At 40.2% G+C, this 18,326-nt stretch overlaps 1 protein-coding gene across 1 annotated transcript; it reads right to left on the bottom strand.

Annotated features, from left to right (window-relative positions):
- Positions 1-586: 586 nt before the first annotated feature.
- On the bottom strand, positions 587-15,742 carry LOC104425967 (ABC transporter A family member 7). The gene is given in 20 exon segments (XM_010038856.3): positions 587-1,265; positions 1,681-1,802; positions 2,118-2,223; positions 2,317-2,445; positions 4,150-4,196; positions 4,199-4,218; positions 4,330-4,439; positions 4,599-4,799; positions 5,178-5,539; positions 6,441-6,524; positions 6,625-6,750; positions 6,824-6,986; positions 7,948-8,000; positions 8,003-8,063; positions 9,162-9,286; positions 9,373-9,492; positions 11,755-11,899; positions 12,000-12,079; positions 12,192-12,573; positions 15,528-15,742. Coding segments are annotated over 20 exon segments (2,877 nt in total). The 5' UTR covers positions 15,606-15,742; the 3' UTR covers positions 587-902.
- Positions 15,743-18,326: the final 2,584 nt, after the last annotated feature.

Raw genomic sequence — 18,326 nt, 5'->3', positions numbered from 1 at the left:
TTTAGGCAGAAAATAAGCCAAAATTATTGTACAGAGAGCATGGTATCTGTTTGGTTTAGTCTTACCAGGCCCATAAAGAAGTTACACTGATAGTTGTGAATCTCATATTGGCTTCAAATTAACTGTATCTTTTTGTTAGAGTATTTAAATAATAAATTATGCCTACATCTAAAAGTTTAAGCTTTTAGAATGGTTGGTAATGGTCCTATTAATTTTCATATAGTATCAAAGTTGGAGGTCTTGAGTTCAAATCTTATTAGGCCCTATTTGTCTCCTTAGTTAAGTATGTCCACAATTAGTACAAGGCAAAAGGACTAGATGAAGCGTGAGGGGGTGTTAAGAGTATTTAAATGATAAACTAAAAAGCTTAATATTTTAGAACAGTTGATAATGGTCTTACTAATTCTCACACCTCTATTGGAACCTATTTTGCAATTGCCTGATATTTTATACGGTTTTAAATTTTACATTAATTTGCGAGAAAACAACATAATCCTCTGAATTTGTATTGAAACATTAAACATATGTAATCAATAAGTACATAAACTTTTAGCTAAACAAAAAATTAAGAATCCACAAAGCTAATTATCATAAACAAACATCATAAGGTAAAGCAACAATACTATGTGATGGACGGTGCGACTATGAGCCATCGGTGGATGGTGTGATCGTGAGCTGGCGAGGGAGGGATGCAAGCAAGGAAGAGGAATGACGAAAGAGGAGCGCCATGCAAGTGGAAAAAAGTAGTTCTAAGATTAGAAATCAAGGCGAAAAAAAAAGGGTTTTGGACTTTTGGGCTTGCAAAACTAGTCCCAAACCGGCCTGATCGATCTGGTTCCCGAGTGGGTATTCACTCGGAATTAAGAACTGGACCAATCCAAACTGGTTCCAAATTTTGGGAACTAGTTCCCATACCTATTTTCCGGGTGGGTCGGTCCAATTTCTTGGTAGACCTGGTTTGATTTCACACCCCTAACGTTGAATGCTTGCACACCACGAGCAACCTTAATGAAGACATCTTCCAAGGTTGTGCCTGCTAATCCCCAAGCAAGAACGGTGAACCTGCACTTTGCATTCTCAACCGCTTGGAATACATCCGCAATCTTGACCTCATGCTTTGGCAGTTCAAACTTCTGAGTTCCAGATATATGATATATTCTTTTAGCACCTGGGGAGAGACGCTGCACCTTGTTCTCCACTTCGTCCTCATAAGTGGATGATGTTGTTATCGTGAACACGTAAGATCCTCCGTATCTAGCCTTCAGCTGTCATAAAAAGTGAAAAAATGTACATTCAGGTGTTTTCATGCAAAGCAGGCTGACTAGCGATCAGAAGGTTCCTCCTCATCAAGGTCATGACAGGTCACTCAAAAGTTATCCAACTGGGTACTAGGACAGAATTTGCAGAGCAAAAATGTGTTTTTCAGGAACCCAAATCAAATACAGGTGCAGACAATTATTAGATAGAGAGGGACAAAACCCTTATTTGTTGGGGTTCAGAAAATTATATCTTAGGAGGTAGATGCGAAAGGAAATTTGAAACAAAGGAAAGAATCTATATCAGGAAAAGAAGGATGACATCTTTCTGTATTGCCACTAAAGGGAAAAGGAGGCAAATATTCAAATGATGGCAAAAATCCAGTTAACAGTCCAATGGTACATCATAATATCTAATATTTACCTCCTTTGGGTTCCCTATACACTGCAAACTTCCGTCGACAGGGTTCCCTATACACTGCAAACTTCCGTCGACAAATATTCCCAATCGATCGCACAGTACTTCTGCCTCTTCCATTGAATGAGCTGAAAATAAGCGAAGAAGTTCTTCAATGATGTATCCTCCAAGTGTGACATATAATTGGATTTTCTTCATCAAAGAAGTAATAGCTAAAGCTATGGAAAATTTAACCAAGGGTACTAAATCAAGATTTCCATCTAACATGTTCGACTTTTAGGGACAGCCTAATGCACATGCAGGAAAACTAGTTACGGGGCGATGTCTGAAAATGTGCCCCTTGTGCGTAGCGTCCAAACGAAAGCACGCACAGTGAGAGAGACGGTTGTGGGGGCTCAGGAAGAAAGGGGGAGGGGGGTGGTTGCTGGAGTTCTCAAACATACTGGTCAGAATAATCGCACGGTCTTTCTTTGCATGCTTCACAACATTCCACAAGTTGTTCCTTGAAGCTGGATCCAACCCCGTACTCGGTTCATCCATGTAAACAACCTTGCCATATTTGGAGCAAAAATCAACGCACCAAAGCTTTTAGCTTGAAGGGTCTTTCGTGCTTCCTAAAATGAGATACACTCCAAGACTTACTTTGGGATCTCCGATCAGTGAAACGGCAACACTCAGCCTCCTCTTCATACCTCCGCTGTATTTTCCAGCTTGTTTGTCAGCAACACCACCGTAAAATAAGTTCACACTCTTGAGAGATTCCTCTACAGCCTAGATCAACAAAATGAGAGTGCAAAGTGAATGAACGATTAACAAGTGTACACATATTGTCCGCTTTGGACACTAAGTCCTCACGATTTTGTTCCTCTTGGGGCATCCCATACTACCTTAAGAAAATGCGTATATACAGTTTAGAGGGGACCGAGCCTTATAACTTAGTCTAGGATTCCCTCCCTAGGCGATGTGGGACAAAAGAGGGACCCCTTCCTTGAGCACGTCTGAGGACCGTCGCTTGGGCTGCGCACGTCTGAGGACCGTCGCTCGGGCTGTCACACTCTCCACCTCTTAACAGAAGAGCGAGTCACTCGAGCCGTCACACTCTCCACCTCTTAACAGAAGAGCAGGTCGGGAGTCAGAACTACATTCTTGCTGTGGCCCCACACGCCGTCGGGAGTCGGCTCTGATACCACTTGTAACATCCCGAGTCTCCACTGTACACATATTGTCTTCTTTGAACACTAAGTTCTCATGGTTTTGTTCCTCTCAGGGCAGCTTATACTACGCCAAGAAAACGCGTATATACAGTTTAGAGGAGACCCAAGCTTTATAAGCTAGTCTAAGACTTCCTCCTTAGGCGATGTGGGACAAGAGAGGGACCCCTTCCTTGCGCACGTCCGAGGACTGTCGCTCGGGCCATCACACTCAGCCCAAGGAAGGGAAGGGGTCCTCTCTAGTCCCACATCGCTTAGGGGGGAGTCCTGGGGCTAGTTTATAAGGCTTGGGGTCACTTTAACCTATGTGATGCGTTGTGTGATGTGTTTTAAAGATGTGAGGACTCAGTGTCCAAAGTGGACAATATTACATAGTGGGGCTTGGGTCGTTACAAATGGTATCGGAGCCGACTTCTAACCGTGTATGAGGGCCACATCAAGGACGCTGTACTCTTAAAAGGTAGAGAGTGTCCGTGTATGAGGGCCACAGCAAGGACGCTGTGCTCTTAAAAGGTAGAGAGTGTGACAGCTCGCTATGCTCACAAATGGTATCAGAGCCAACTCTCAATCGCGTATAGGGGCCACGGCGTCCTATCGTGTATGGGGGCCATAGCGAGGACGCTGTGCTCTTAAAGAGTGGAGAGTGTGACAGCTCTCACAAATGGTATCAGAGTCGACTCCCAACCGCGTACGGGGGCCACAGCGAGGAGAGTGTGACAGCTCGCTGTGCTCACAAATGGTATCAGAGCCGACTCCCAACCGCGTATGGGGGCCACAGCGAGGACGCTATGCTCTTAAAGGGTGGAGAGTGTGACAGCGAGGATGCTGTGCTCTTAAAGGGTGGAGAGTGTGACAGCGAACAAATGGTATCAAAGTCGACTCCCAACCGCGTATGGGGGCCACAGCAAGGACGCTGTGCTCTTAAAGGGTGGAGAGTGTGACAGCTCACTGTGCTCTTAAAGGGTGGAGAGTGTGACAGCCCAAGGAAGGGGAGGTGTGCTCTTAAAGGGTGGAGAGTGTGACAGCCCAAGGAAGGGGAAGGGTCCTCTCTAGTCCCACATCGCTTAGGGGGGAGTCCTGGGCCTAGTTTATAAGGCTTGGGTCCTTTTAACCTGTGTGACACGTTTTAAAGCCGTAAGGATTAGTGTCAAAAGTGGACAATATTACACTGACGAGGCAAAAGTAATTGCTGAACTTTGAATATATTGTTTCTTCAACTATCGAATCAAACATTAGAAAAGAATGAGAAAGAAAATTGCTGAACTTTGAAAAGTGCAGAGCCCTTGAGATTTTTTAGTCTTTGTGTCAATGCGTTAAGGTTTCCCAGAGCAGGCTTAATTAATAAAGACAGGAAAATTCAGGACTCATGCAATAAATCAAAATCAGAAGGGAATAAGGAGGGAGGGGTAAAATTTCTCTGTAAGATAACATAATGCCAGCTTACTCATGTTGAGGGCATACACCTATTCTGGTATATATGCCATCCATATGAGTCCGTATATCGAGCCCCTGAACGTATGCTGTTCCAGTGGTTGGTTTCGTAAGGCCAATCATCTGTTAATAGATAGAATGACGTCTCTTGAGTTTTAAGGGCAACATATGATGATCTTTGAACAATCTTCTCAACAAAAGAAATTTCCCTTGAGATGCTCCAAAGTTAATGTTAATCCAACGGGAGTCTCATTTATCCAAAGAGATAAAATTTGCACTTACCATACTGATGAAAGAGGTTTTGCCTGCTCCATTTGGACCAAGCATGCCAAAGCATTCCCCCGGTGGCAAAGCAAGAGACAACCCTCTAACCGCAAATTTCTCAGGATTTCCATCCCTTCCTGGATACACCTTTTTGAGATTGTCACAGATAATAGCGTAATCTGTGCTTGGTTCTAGCAACAACTGCTCAACCTTCTCACTCTAGAAAAATTCATGCAAATGAAAAACAGTCATCTTACATCGTCAGGTCAACTCAAATAAGAAAACGACCACACGCTTGAGAACACTACAGATTACTCATTTTATGTAGAAAAATTTTCGTTTTATTGTTGAAACACTTCAATCGCCAATTATCAGCAGTCGAAAATAGCACGTAGGATAAAGACTGTCAAATGTAAGATGATAAAGACAAATGAATCCTGTGAAAGAGATAAATAGCCAGACTATTTGCTGTCTAAGCTATGATGCAATTATCAAGGTACTCTACTATCAAGCCTATGGGGGGCCAGTGTTTAAAAGCAATGTCAAGATGCAGTATTTCCACTACCGAAAAGCAACGAAGGCAGATGCACTAGTTACCTCCTGACTGACATCAGGTTTCTCCATCTGAACAGAGACTTTAGATCCTTGCCTTTGCAAGCTAGGCCTCTGGAAAGAAGACGGATGCTTCTTTCGGAATCTTTCATAGAGAAACATAGGACTTTTTCCACTTACAGATGATGCGACTTGATCTATATAGTAGGCTACAAAAAGCACCACCAACCACTCAACAACCATGATAATCAGAATCTCTTTCATCCCATTTTCGCTATTGCTTAAATCGCCCCACTGCATGCCATGAGTCCCCATATAATTTCCTGTGAAGGAATATTGTGAAAACTCATACAACCCACGGTACAGTGAGAAGCCAGGATATAATTCCATTACAATAATCCAACCTCCTGCAGAAGATTAACACAACTAATTAGGACGAGAAAGAAAAAGTGGCCAAAAATAAAAGAATCAGAGCACTGACTTCAGAAGGGCTGAAGACTTTCATACAGTAAAGTAACCCCAAATGCAGTACTTGACAGATGCACAAAGAAAGTTAAATGACATCCTGCAAGCATCAACTATTCCTTCTCTTGCTCTAAATGGACATTGTGTAAATAGATGTCTGATTAAACACCTTCCCTTAGGAGCAAGCATGGTCTTCGCACAAAGGGTACATTACTCTCGTGCAAAATATAAAGGAGAAAGTTTGTGCTCATCAAGATGAATTGACTACTCTCAACTGTTGTAGAAGTTCCATTTTTACTGCAAACACCAAGCCTCTCTCAGTTTAGCTTGTTCGCGGAGGTTTGAACCCATGGAATGACGGCCTTTAAATATTCTAGTGAGACAACATAATTATAGGAAAAGACAGAGCATGTAGACCTTACATGAGATTTAATAAAGATTATCGAACCATGTCATAAAAATATTTGGGTAGTCTATCCCACTTGGTGGGATAGGCCTTCTAAATTGTTGCTGTTCGCTACCAACACAAGCAGCATGCCACAGGCAAGATGGTGCTGTCGCACCACGAGGAATCTATCTCGGCCAATGTAAAATACGGCTGAAAATGCCACTTGTGTGGGGTCTGGGGTCTTGGGGCCAGCAAAATAAAAACACAAGCAGTTCGTACAAATATGGAAGTAGAATGAACGCTGTGAAAAGAAGGGATGATGAAGTTGATTAAGAAATCAACCATTTAACTAAGTCATAATCATAATGAAGTAAGTAAAACTCACAAAAAAGGTCCAGAACATAGAGGCAATTTTAATTAGAGAGCCCTTTATTTTCATGGTAACTTCTACTTACTTGGGAAAGATGTATCTTCGATCAAGAATTGGAAAAGGAAACCTCCCAATAGACCAGTTCCGAAGACACATATATAACCCACAACTGCAGTCATCACATTTCTCATTGTCAGTGATGCAAGCTGGAATTGTCAGGTAAATGAAAAGATACCAACTAGAAAAAACCAATTTCACCACCGTCCAACCTCTAGCAGTCTTCACATTGGAGAAAAATGCCGCAGCCAGAAATGCCAGGGATATTTGCAAGTTTATGTAGATGAAATAAAAGACAAATTGGATGCTGAAGTCATTCATTGTGAAAAATTTTAAACCTGCAAAATTGCAACCGATTAGAATGACTGCAAGAAAATGAGAAACTACAAAAGAAGCTAGATGTATTATTACCGATGACTGAGCCAAAAATCACAAAGCACAGCATGTAGATTGAAGATAAGGAGAGGAAATAAGCATAGGAAATCAGCCAATATGGTCCATCACCAAGCCCATGCATTTTCATCATGATCCTCAGCTTCTGCTCTTTCTCATAAACCAGATCTGTCAAGACAACCTGCATCATAAGAAGGAAATAGGGAGCTTAGAGAGTTGTCATGATCTGGGAAAGAATGAACCAAGACAAGAGGCCAAAGCTTGGGAATAACGGAGGGTCTAGTAGTGGGATTTATGGACAAAAAGGAGAAAAACACCAGATTATTAAGGTCGCATCAGGAAGGGATGCAGACTGATGCAGACTGGAAACCAGAGTGATGAACGATCATATATCTAGTTTCAAAACATGTCAGCATAAAGAAATGATCGCAAGAGTTAACTCCTGCTTAAGTTCTTCCCCCGTTCAGTCTAACGTCACATTCTCTGTAACATCCCGGGCCCCACTGTGTAATATTGTCCGCTTTGGGTCACCCGCCCTGGCGAGGACGAACCGCCATCCTAGCCACGGTCTTTTCCCTCACGGCAGGGCGGACGAACCGCCATCCTAGCTACGGTCTTTTCCCTCACGGTCACGGCGTTGTCTTTTTCCTCACGGCTGCTAACCAAGACCTCCCTCCCTAAGCGATGTGGGACAAGAGAAGAGGTTATTATACTCTCCACCTCTTAACAGAATAGCGTCCTCGCTATGGCCCCACGGGCATCAGAACAGCATTCGAGCTGTGGTCCCACACGCGATCGGAAGTCGGCTCTGATACCACCTGTAACATCCCGGGCCCCACTGTGTAATATTGTCCGCTTTGGGTCACCCGCTCTAGCGCGGACGAACCGCCATCCCAGCCACGGTCTTTTCCCTCACGGCTTTAAAACGCGTTACACAGTTAGAGGGACCAAAGCCTTATAAGTTAACCAAGACCTCCCTCCCTAGGCGATGTGGGACAAGAGATGAGGTTATTACATTCTCCATGTTGTGGCTCAAGAGCCCCTTAACTGAGAGTCGTTCGAGTTAAACTGCAATTTATCAAGCTGAGAAGAGGCAAAAAGCGTCCATTTGGAACGATGTGTACACTATAATAACCACTTACGGGGAATAGTTGAATGACAACCCATGTAAAGAAAAGTGCGCCTAAAATAGAATGACAAACTCAAACAGCATTGTTGTTGCTGGCCCCAGCAAAAGCTGAATGTAAGCATTGGATGCCTGTATAGCAGGATAACTAATATGTTGATGGTTATGCACTTGATGGAAGATACTAAATTTCACATATCTCTAAACAAGAAAAGAAACCTTAGTTGAATTTTGATTCGAATGAGAATAGTAGCTGGACAAATCAATGCTCGTAATTCGTGCCTTGGATATTTCCCTAGGACAAACACTTTTATTTACTCATACTCCATGAAGTACTGGAGATGACATGCAAGAGTCACGGCAATTTCAAAGGGAAGTTCAAGCAGGCTTTCTGGTTTCAGTATGTCAACAGAGCTTTAATCAAACTAATTGCAAGGTGGATCTGAAAATCACCAGATGGAAGAACCATTGGACTCAGAGGCACACTACTGGAACATCAGACAATATTCAACAAAAGCATGTATTGATTCTTGGGCAAAGTACGCCAAAAGTTCCAAAAGTTACATTTAAGTGCCATTTAAAAAAAAATTAGGACACTTAAGTGCCAACTTCAGCAAGCTTATTGGAAATCCGACATGGCATTGTTTTAATAATAAAACTAGTCTATATGGCTCATCGGAATGTCCACTTAGCAATCCTTGTCTAAAATGACATCATCTTCCATATTCACTTAAGTGCCAGTAGTGGGTAAAATAAGATTACCAAGTTATGGTGTAAGTAATCACTTAAGTGCCACTTGTGGTTTGTGGTTAAAAGTGAACACTTTAGTGCAAAGTTTTGTAGAAAGTGATCACTTGAGTGCCAAAAACGATGTTGTTTAGCATACTCTTGTTGTCTACATGAATGATTTTTTTTAAAAGAATTGCCACGTCAGTAAAAAATCTCGCCAGAAAAAGCCATGTTAGCAATTTGCCAGAATTTCTCGCTATTGGCACTTAGTGCATTTCTTCTCTAATTTTGACACTTTAAGTGTATCTTTTGGAATATTTTGGCACTCCCGTGTCCACACCCCATTGATTCCTTGACAGAAAAAAATAAAAATAAATTAGTCATATAAACAATAAACAACTCTTTCTTTTGTCCCCCCCCCAACCTAGTTTATCTAAACAAAAATACAAGCTTACATATAGGAAAATGATTCACAAAAAGATTGGAAGAAATAAGAGTTACCAGATTTATAGATCGTCCAACACGCACCAAGGATATAAATTCCTTCCCTGATTCATTCTTATAGGTTGAATTATACCATATGCTCACATTGAAGCTATTGTAATTTGTATTAAGGAAATCATATCCTGTGAGAGAAAAAGTTCTTGTTAGAATTGTCTGCACATACTGATAAATCAGCAAATAAAGCCAGCGAAACAAGCAGCAGCCAGACCTGTGACTATTTCATTAATTTGCCTTTCTGGGTTCCCTTTCCAATAGCCCTTGTACAGCTCATCATTTACTGCTGAGGAACTGTTTCTCCACAAAGGTGAACCTCGGGCACAACTTACATCTAAATGCACGACAAAAAGATAAACAGTTATCAAAGTGAAGGTTTTTCTCCCTTGGTTTTGGAGGGGGAGAAGGAACTGTATCGTGGGACTGACCACGAAAAGGTATATAACAATTAACTAATTCAAGGGCTTTCCTTTTCAGCCAGATGGTCTAGCCATTCTCATGTGTTGTAGAAAACTTCTAATAGATTTTGAAGTTACCAAAACTTTCTAATAAATTTTATTGAGTTTGATAATTGTCTTGAAGAATGTTGTTTCGGGTATATGCTCGAGAAATGAAAATGTCTCATTTAATTCATAAAGTCTTTAGACCAAACTTACTCAGACTCATTCTCAAGTTTTCACTCTAAACTCAGACAAAAAAGAACATTTTTATTTTCATCCAAACATGCTCAAATTGTAGCTAGTTCAATATGTGGATAGTTCAAAACAAAACAAATTCTAAACCCGGCACACATCCAACAAGAAATGGGTCTAGAACAAGACCATTAAGATTTTATAATGACTAGTAATCTTGTTTGGATTTTATACCAATATGGAAGATTGATTAAATTAAATTGATTGACAAATCAATCATGGAGATAAGTTCTTCCTAAACAAAGAAGCTCCACTTATGGAAATCAAGACTATGTCGTATAAATGACCAGAATCAAGCAGGGATTGACCTTTTGTCACTCAACGGTAACCCATTCTTCTTGATACAATTTTGTCCAACGAATGGAATGGAAGACAATCCTTTGAAGACCGTTCGATGACTAGTTTGGAAAAGAAGGAGTATATAAGAAGATCAAGGCACTGAGGAGCATAAAGAGACAAGGCTAGAATTTAAAATTCTAAAGTTTGGGCGATCTTCAAATTATACACTTGTCTTTTGAGAGCCTAAAATACTATCATTGTGAAAGATATACAAAAGGAGTGACTTAGTGAGAAAGTGTGATCTATCACTGAATATTTACATTCAAAAGTTGTAATATCTTATTGATTATATAGTGGAATCCAACCAGTAAGTTGTTAGCGTGAGAGGGTGGACACAAGCTTGATCTAAGCCGAACCGCTATAAATTTTGTGTACAATTTCTCTTAATCCTTAACTCCAACTGTTTATTGATTTGGTCCATTGCACACTTGTTAGGTGTTTCTAAAGTTTGTTTTATTGCATAAAAGTTTTCAACCCATTTCTAGAATCTGAACTTTATTCTAACTGTTATCTTGACTCATTCTATTCCGCATTATTTTGTCAAGATTCTTTTAATCACCTGTTCACCCCCATTAAGTGATGCCTGATAGCCATCTCATTTACATTACAAACTTAATTGGTACCATTAGCAAGAGTGTTTTAGGAAAAACCATTAATGAATCATCGTTCATCTTTATTTTGTAAGAAGATATGCAATCAAGGAACCTAAACTTTGGGCAAGCTTTCTCTAGATAAATATTATTTATTCTTACTAATCTGCTCTAATTTAATTTACCCATCAACTAAGCTTCTCAGCAATAGCATGGATTCATTGAAAACTACTGTGCAATATATAGTCTAACACATATCATATATTTGGATTTCAGGGAACCATAAGAGGAAAAATCTTTTTCAGTCAAAGAAGATGCTAGGTTAATGGGTTACACGTAAAGTTGTTTATTACTCTTTGCCAAAGTACATTCAGGAAAAGGAATTAGCTGGTATGTAGATATCAGATAACATAGCTAGGGATTGATGTATTCCACAAGACTGTCTCTCTACGCTTTATAAATATAGATAACTGGGTATCTTAATTCATGCCAAGGTAGGAAATCTATGCTCTTAGCGCTCTCTATGAAGGAATGAGAAGTTCCCCATATCACAATAAACAAAGTGAAGTGAAGCTAAACAGGCAGCCTTAGAGATCTCAATTTCTTCATCTTTGTGTCGCTTGTTTTTACATTTTTTTTTTCTTTTTGCATCAGTAGAAAATCCAGTGCAGGTTAGGTTTATTGGACCCATTATCTTCTCTTCCAGAACATTGTCCAGAAAGTAACGAGCGTTTAGACACACACGTGAGTATTCCTGCTTCCAGTCAAGTTCCCGTTCCCTCTTTCTTGGCGCCTCGGGTGTAAGTATATTCTTAGCAATCAGAATCAGTTCCGCTGAATGCAACTTTATCCCATTGATGCGCATCCATATTTTCATTTCCTTTCTTAAGAATCAGAAGAATCGGCACCACTCCTATCTATGGAGAAATAATGCATTTCACACGTAAAAAAGAAATAAAGAAAGAATTTTCCTACCCTGTTGAATAGTCATGGAGGATTCCTGAATAGCAACAGAAATTGAAGAGATATTTTTGCACCGCCGTTGAACCTTGTAAACAGGTTGGTCAGAGAAAAAAGCAGGTTCAAGTAAGTTGTATAAAGTGGGCCATGAAGCAGAACCCTGAAAATTTTCGGAAGCAACATTAGCCACATTAGCAGCAGAGAAATGTGTCATTGCTGATCCTAGTATAACATGAAACAAAGATGAAAGGAAAACCTACCTGGACATTCTGGGCTAAGCTAACTAAAACGTCAGAAGAATTCAGAGTAGAAGAATTCGGGACCATATTCCGCACCAAAACTGGAAATGAAGTCAAAAATTAAGTCAATACTTAGAAACGTCTTACTATCAAATGGTAGCCTCTTAATTTTAAAAGAAAGGAAAAACCATGTAGAGGAGTCAGTGAATATACATTTTCCAAAAGATTGATTATTTCCTGTAAAGAGTATGGTTGCAGGGCAAGACCCTGTCCTTCTGCAGGAATGATCAGGCAAGTCATTAAATGGTATAAAGTCCGTCTTCACTGCACGATATTGTGGAGCCGGTATTTGTAATAGGGGAGGCCATTTAGGAGGATTTAAGATAGGACAGGTTGCCACTTGATTAATGGTGGAGTACTGAATCCCACACACCTTCTCACACTGCCCATCTCCATTCGTATCAATACATTGACAGCCACACTTAAAGGTAGCCGTGTTCAGTATATTATTGACCAAACTTTGGAGGAGGAGAAGGAGTAAACAGAGGACAAATGGAAAAGAAATGAGCCGGATGTTGGTCCAGATATTCCGTTTCTGCAAATGGATAGTATAAACAATGTCAGCAAATGCATCCTTAGTATAAACTGCTGGACCTTTCTGTAACGGAGAGGATGGTATGTGTTCTGTTTAGTCTTACCAGGGTCCATAAAGAAGTTATACTGACAGCTGTGAATGTCATATTGGCTTCAAATTAACTATATACCTTCTATGCAAAAGAGGACTTGGCCTCTAGATTCCAAAAAAGTTTAACTAACAAAGATTAAGGGCGTGTTTCATAATAATTCTGTTCCCGGGAACAATTTTTTTATCAAAAATGATTTTTATTTTTTTATTTTTGTTCACGGGAACAATTTTTGAGTATAAGAACACACTTGTTAATGGCACAAAATTTTGATTCCCGAGAAAAGAAATACGTTTGGTAAAATTATATAATTTTATCGTTTCTTTTAATTTTTTAATATTTTTATTATATTTTTCATTTTTTTTCTTCTTTCTTTTTTTTTTTCTCTCCTTCCTTTTTTTTTGGTCACCGGTTGGGTGAGGTCCGGCGAGCTCGCCAAATGCTCGCCTGGCCACCACGAGGCTCGGCCTCACCTAGGCAGCACAAGGTTGACCTCGCCATAGCTCGGCGTCGCCGGCCCTTGCCAGCCAATTGCCGGCCATGGCCGAGGTCAACAACCAACCAAAAAGGAAGAAGAAGGAAATGAAAGAGAAGAAAAAAGAAGAGAAAAGAAAAATTATTCTAGGAACAAAAGTTACTTTTTTCTCATTCTTGTTTTTGTTTCAAATCTATCACCGGGAACAAAAATTTTACCAAACACGTTTCTATTTTTTTTTTCGTTTCCTGAAACAAAATAACAGAAATAGTTATTTTGGGAAACATAAATAATTTTTAACAAACATGCCCTAAATTTCCGGGGCTAAATTGAAGATAAGAAGGTTAGACATTGGTTGTGCATTGTATTTTTACTTTATCCTAGCCTAGAGCAAGCTTGTGGAATCTGGGCCGACTTGTGCTTGCAAATGATTCTATAAGCTGCACTTATTGAAACATCAGTTATACTTAAAGATTTTACATAGATTAAAATTGGTAAAAAAATGTTTCAAGTGCCAAAAGTTGGCATAAAGGAAAACTTAAGTACCAAAACTTATGAAAGTAGCACTTAAGTGCCACTTTTTATGAAAAAATAGGGCACTTTAGTGCCACACAAGCTTCGTTGGAAATCCTACATGGCATTTTTTTATTTATTAATTTTCTCACTTACGTGGTTCGTCGGAATGCTGAATTAGCAAAACACACACAAAAATGAGATTATTTTGGCATAATTTAAATTTTAATATAATATAAAAATTACTTAAATTAAATTTTAAATAAAATAATAATAATTTATATTTATTAAAAAAAAAAAATGAAAGAGGAGGAGGAGGAGAAAGGCAGTCAACATCTAAGGGTTGTGCCCTTGCCACCACCGCCACCCCGCCGTCATCGGAAGGTGGGAGAGGGTCGGCAGGGTCGCCGAGCCACGGCCAAGGGTCGCGTGCCCTCGCCGTCGATCGGAAGGCTGGCGGCCCCGGCTCGAGCTCGGCGGCCTCGGCCGACTCTCCCCACCTCCCGGCGATGGAGGAGGCGGCGGCAAGGGTTGAGCCCTCGGCCGTTGACTACATCCCTCCCTCTTTTAAAAAAAAATTAATTAATTAAAATTTAAAATTTTAATTTAATTAATAATTATATTAAAATTCAAATTATACCAAAATGACGTCGTTTTGACACTATTTAGCCACATTAGCATACAAAATGACGTCATTTTGTGCGCAACTTGCCGAAAAATTGCCACGTCGGTGTTTGGCGGGATTTTCTCGTCGGTGATACTTAAGGGCGTGCATGGTTGCGTTTTTAAATTTTGTTCATGAACAAATTTTCTTTTTTGTTCCCGAGAAAAAAAAGAACAGAAACGCGTTTGTTTACTTTTTGTTCAAAATCTATTTTTTTGTTCGGGGAACAAAATTAAAACAGAAATAAGAAACAAAAAAAGTTGTTTTTTTGTTCTAGAAACACTTTTGAATAATAAATTTTCTCTCTCTCGTTTCTTTTCTTCTCTTTTTTTGTTCTTCTTTTTCTTTGACCGGTTGCCGGCCTCGGCCATGGCCGGCAATCGGCCGTTGAGGGCCGGCGACCTCGCCGGAGCGTCGCCGGCCCCCGGCGAGGCCGAGCGTCATCGGCCCCGGCGAGGCTTCGGGCCTCGCCCAACCCACAGCAAGGCTCGGCCTCGCCGGCCGGCGAGCCTCGCCGTGGCTGGGCGAGGCCGCCGGCCCTCGTCGGCCGGTCGCCGGCCATGGCCGAGGCCAACGACCAGCAAAAAAAAAAAAGGAAAAAAAATAAAAAAATTTAAAAAATTAAGAGAAACAAAAAAGAATACAAATTTACCAAACGTGTTTTTATTCATTTTTATTCCCGGAAGAAGTTTACTAAACGGGTCTTTCGGTCAAAAATTGTTCTCCATAACAAAAATAGTTTTTCATTTACATTTAGGAATAATTTTGAACAGAAACATAAACAAACGCACCCAGTGATCCATTTTGTTCCGATTTTGATACTTTAAGTGTCACTTTCCTAACTTTTGACACTTAAATTTCCCTTTTTGCTTACTTTTGGCACTCTAAGGGTCCGGGTGTCAAATTGATAAAATTAACGGAGGCAACAACCATCAACAAGTAAAATAACTAAGTATATTGAGAAGCGAATTCAAAACCAAAACTTGAAATGGCAAGAACCGATTCTGCGGGTATCATCCATTAATCAAGTCGGCAATAAATACACTCAACTACAGTCCCAACTAAACTAATCTGAGTATTATCAAGAAGGCTTAAAATGATGCATTCAAGATCCTGATCACCTGCCAGCTAAAGCCAAACTGACGCGCCCTCCTCCCACTCAACGCGGGAAAACAACCAGCATAAAGAAAAGACGCTCAGAGATAATAGCGAACCTGGAAAGTCAAGTTCTTGCGAAACAAAGCATTGGCCTGAGTCCAGAAGCTTGCCGGACCGTGCAGTGGCTCTGCCATTGAATCCGACGCTACACACAACCGTTAAAGCTTCCTGACGAGTAACGAAATTTCAAACTCAACCTGCAAAACAGAGTCCTTTCTATTTCTGGGTGCATCTTCATGAGCTGTTCATGAAAGGTCTCCTCATTTATATAGTCGCGAGGTTTAGAGGGGACTCCCAAGAGCCTGAACTTCGCCCTCTCTCTTTCTTGCATAGCGTCAGACGAGAGAAAACAAACAGGGGACACAGGCGTCATTTGCTTCGAGCGGTGTCCAGGATTTGTCCTTGGTGAAGTGTCCATTTTGCCCTCCACGCGCTCTGACTTTCCTCCCAAGTTCGAATCGAATGTTCAGAAACACCCCCGGGGGACTTTTCTACTCAAGTAAATTACATATTCGCGTGTAATTTGACGAACAGGAGCTGCACCTGCAAAATAAATCCGATTCAGAAATTATGTTAGGATTTCCAATTCAGAAACTTAAGCCAATAAATGACAGAGATCATATATATATAAAACAGGACATTCCATGTAACAACATCTCTTTCATTCATCTTGTCAAATTCTTGACGTGCTTTTTCAACAATCCCACACTTTAGATACATCTCGAGAACTGCAGTAGAAAGTTGTATTTCGGTAAAAGTTGTTATCATCAATAAACTTCTTTCCGCTCAACCCAGCATTGAGGTCTCCAAGCTTCACACAAATGGAAAGAACTGAAGCCAGAGTGATTTCATTGGGAGTGCATTAATCGTCCTTCATCCTTTCAAAGATCCTCAATGCCTCTCGATAGTCCCCATTGCGAGCATAACATGAGATCAGAGAATTCCAAGAAGCATTGGACCTTTCAGGCATTTCATCAAACATCTTTCTCGCAGTTAAAACGTCACCTGACTTAGGATAGGCAGAAATCAAGCAGTTATAAGCAATGGGATCATTTTTTTTAATTTTTTTGGTAACCAAGGACTCCGCCACATGCCCCCATGCCCAGATAGCTCCTGAGGATCGGACCCCTATACCTCAGGAAGACTAGCACAACAACCCACTGCCATAGCCCCCACTTAAATCGCTAGCAATGTAGGGTTTTGAACTCTCGATCTCAACAATGAAGAAGAGACTTTCAACCAATTGCGCTACTCACGAATAGATAAATCAATGGGATCATTTGTATCCATTCTTTCGAAAATTCTTTCAGCAGAATCTAATTCACCACTTATGGAATAGAAGTTCATCAAAGCAATTTGGACGAAGGCATCTGTGACTGTGTCTAATCCACAGCTAATCGCCAGACTATGCACTTGTGACGAACTTTTGTGACACGCAGTACAGCCCATGTAGGAGCGAAAAATGAGAAGGGCAAAAACTGTGGCCCTAGCTAGGAGCTAGTGGCACAGACTAAATTCTAAGTATGCACATAATTCATTCACTTAAATTTTTTTGAGTAAAAGCGAACCAAATTGCACAACTTGTCGAGTTATTGATATTTACGTAATTTTCGTGAATTACTTACCCGAAGAGAATTTTATCTTAGTGTAATGGGGGAAAATTATACATGCACTCGTAGGACATTACCATTGGTCAAGACATCATCGATCGAATTTATCTGATATCGTTACACTCACATAGACCATTATAAAAGATAATTCCAAAGGATTCGTATTGCAAATGTTGCCAGTGAGAAAGATACTTCCAGATGCTGCTCTCATCAACAGCGATGGAGGCCGCACGTGGGGAAATCATTCACCCCTGGTGTCGAACAGTGTTTCTAAGAATAATCCCTTTGTATTTAGAATAACAATAATAATTATACATAACAATTTCAAATAAGGACCTGAAGTAAATCTATTTTCTCGAATAAGGATCAAAAGTAAAATTTGTGTCATATAAGGACCCAAAGTGGACCCATTATTTTAAATAAGAACCTAAAGTGAATTTTGTGTCAAATAAGGAGCTGAAGTGATCAAGTTAATCTCTATTGAGGACCTTAGTTCGTTGGCAAACATTTTCTGGCGATTAAAATTGGGGCAATTTTGTCAGAAATGTGTGATTGGAAAAAAAGGGAAAATTTCAAATTAATTAAGTTTAGGTTATTCATTTAGATATTTACATTTTTCTTCTTTCTTCTCCCTCGCTACTCCTCAACCAAATTGCTGCCCGATCATCATCGTGACTCGATTCTTGTCGCTCCTCACCTTGCTCAACCGGTGGAGAATTTGGGTCTCCGCAAACAAACAAAGAAGCATATGGTTTTTTTTCTTGTTTTTGAATATGTGCTTCAATCGTCAGAGAATTTTGGGTCTTCGACTTTGCGGAGGATGGGTACAAGGAATGGGGAGAACTTGGGTCTTTGACTTTGCAAAGGATGGGAACAAGGAATGGGGAGACCGTATAAAACCTAAGGTTTTTTTGTTTCTGTTTTAAGATTTGTTAATTTTTCCTATATTTTTTTTGGACAAAATTGCCCAAACTCTGGTCGTTAAAAATGTCACATGCTTGATAACTGGCAAATATTTGGTTAACCAGCAAGCTCAGGTTCTTATTTGGAATTGATTTAACCATTCCGGGTCCTTATTTAAGACAATTAGTCCACTTTAGGTCTCTATCTAACACAAAATTCATTTCAAGTCCTTATTTGAGAAAATTGGTCAACTTTGGGTCCTTATTTGAAATTTTCCCTAATTATACTAATGATGATGATATGGTTATTAACCAATATTTAATTAACGATTAAATGGGACAT

The sequence above is a fragment of the Eucalyptus grandis genome, chromosome 7 (genome assembly GCF_016545825.1).
Source record: "Eucalyptus grandis isolate ANBG69807.140 chromosome 7, ASM1654582v1, whole genome shotgun sequence".
In the NCBI taxonomy this organism is placed as follows: domain Eukaryota; kingdom Viridiplantae; phylum Streptophyta; class Magnoliopsida; order Myrtales; family Myrtaceae; genus Eucalyptus; species Eucalyptus grandis.
Note: the sequence above shows the minus strand (reverse complement) of the source record. Positions and strands in the feature narration are given on the sequence as shown.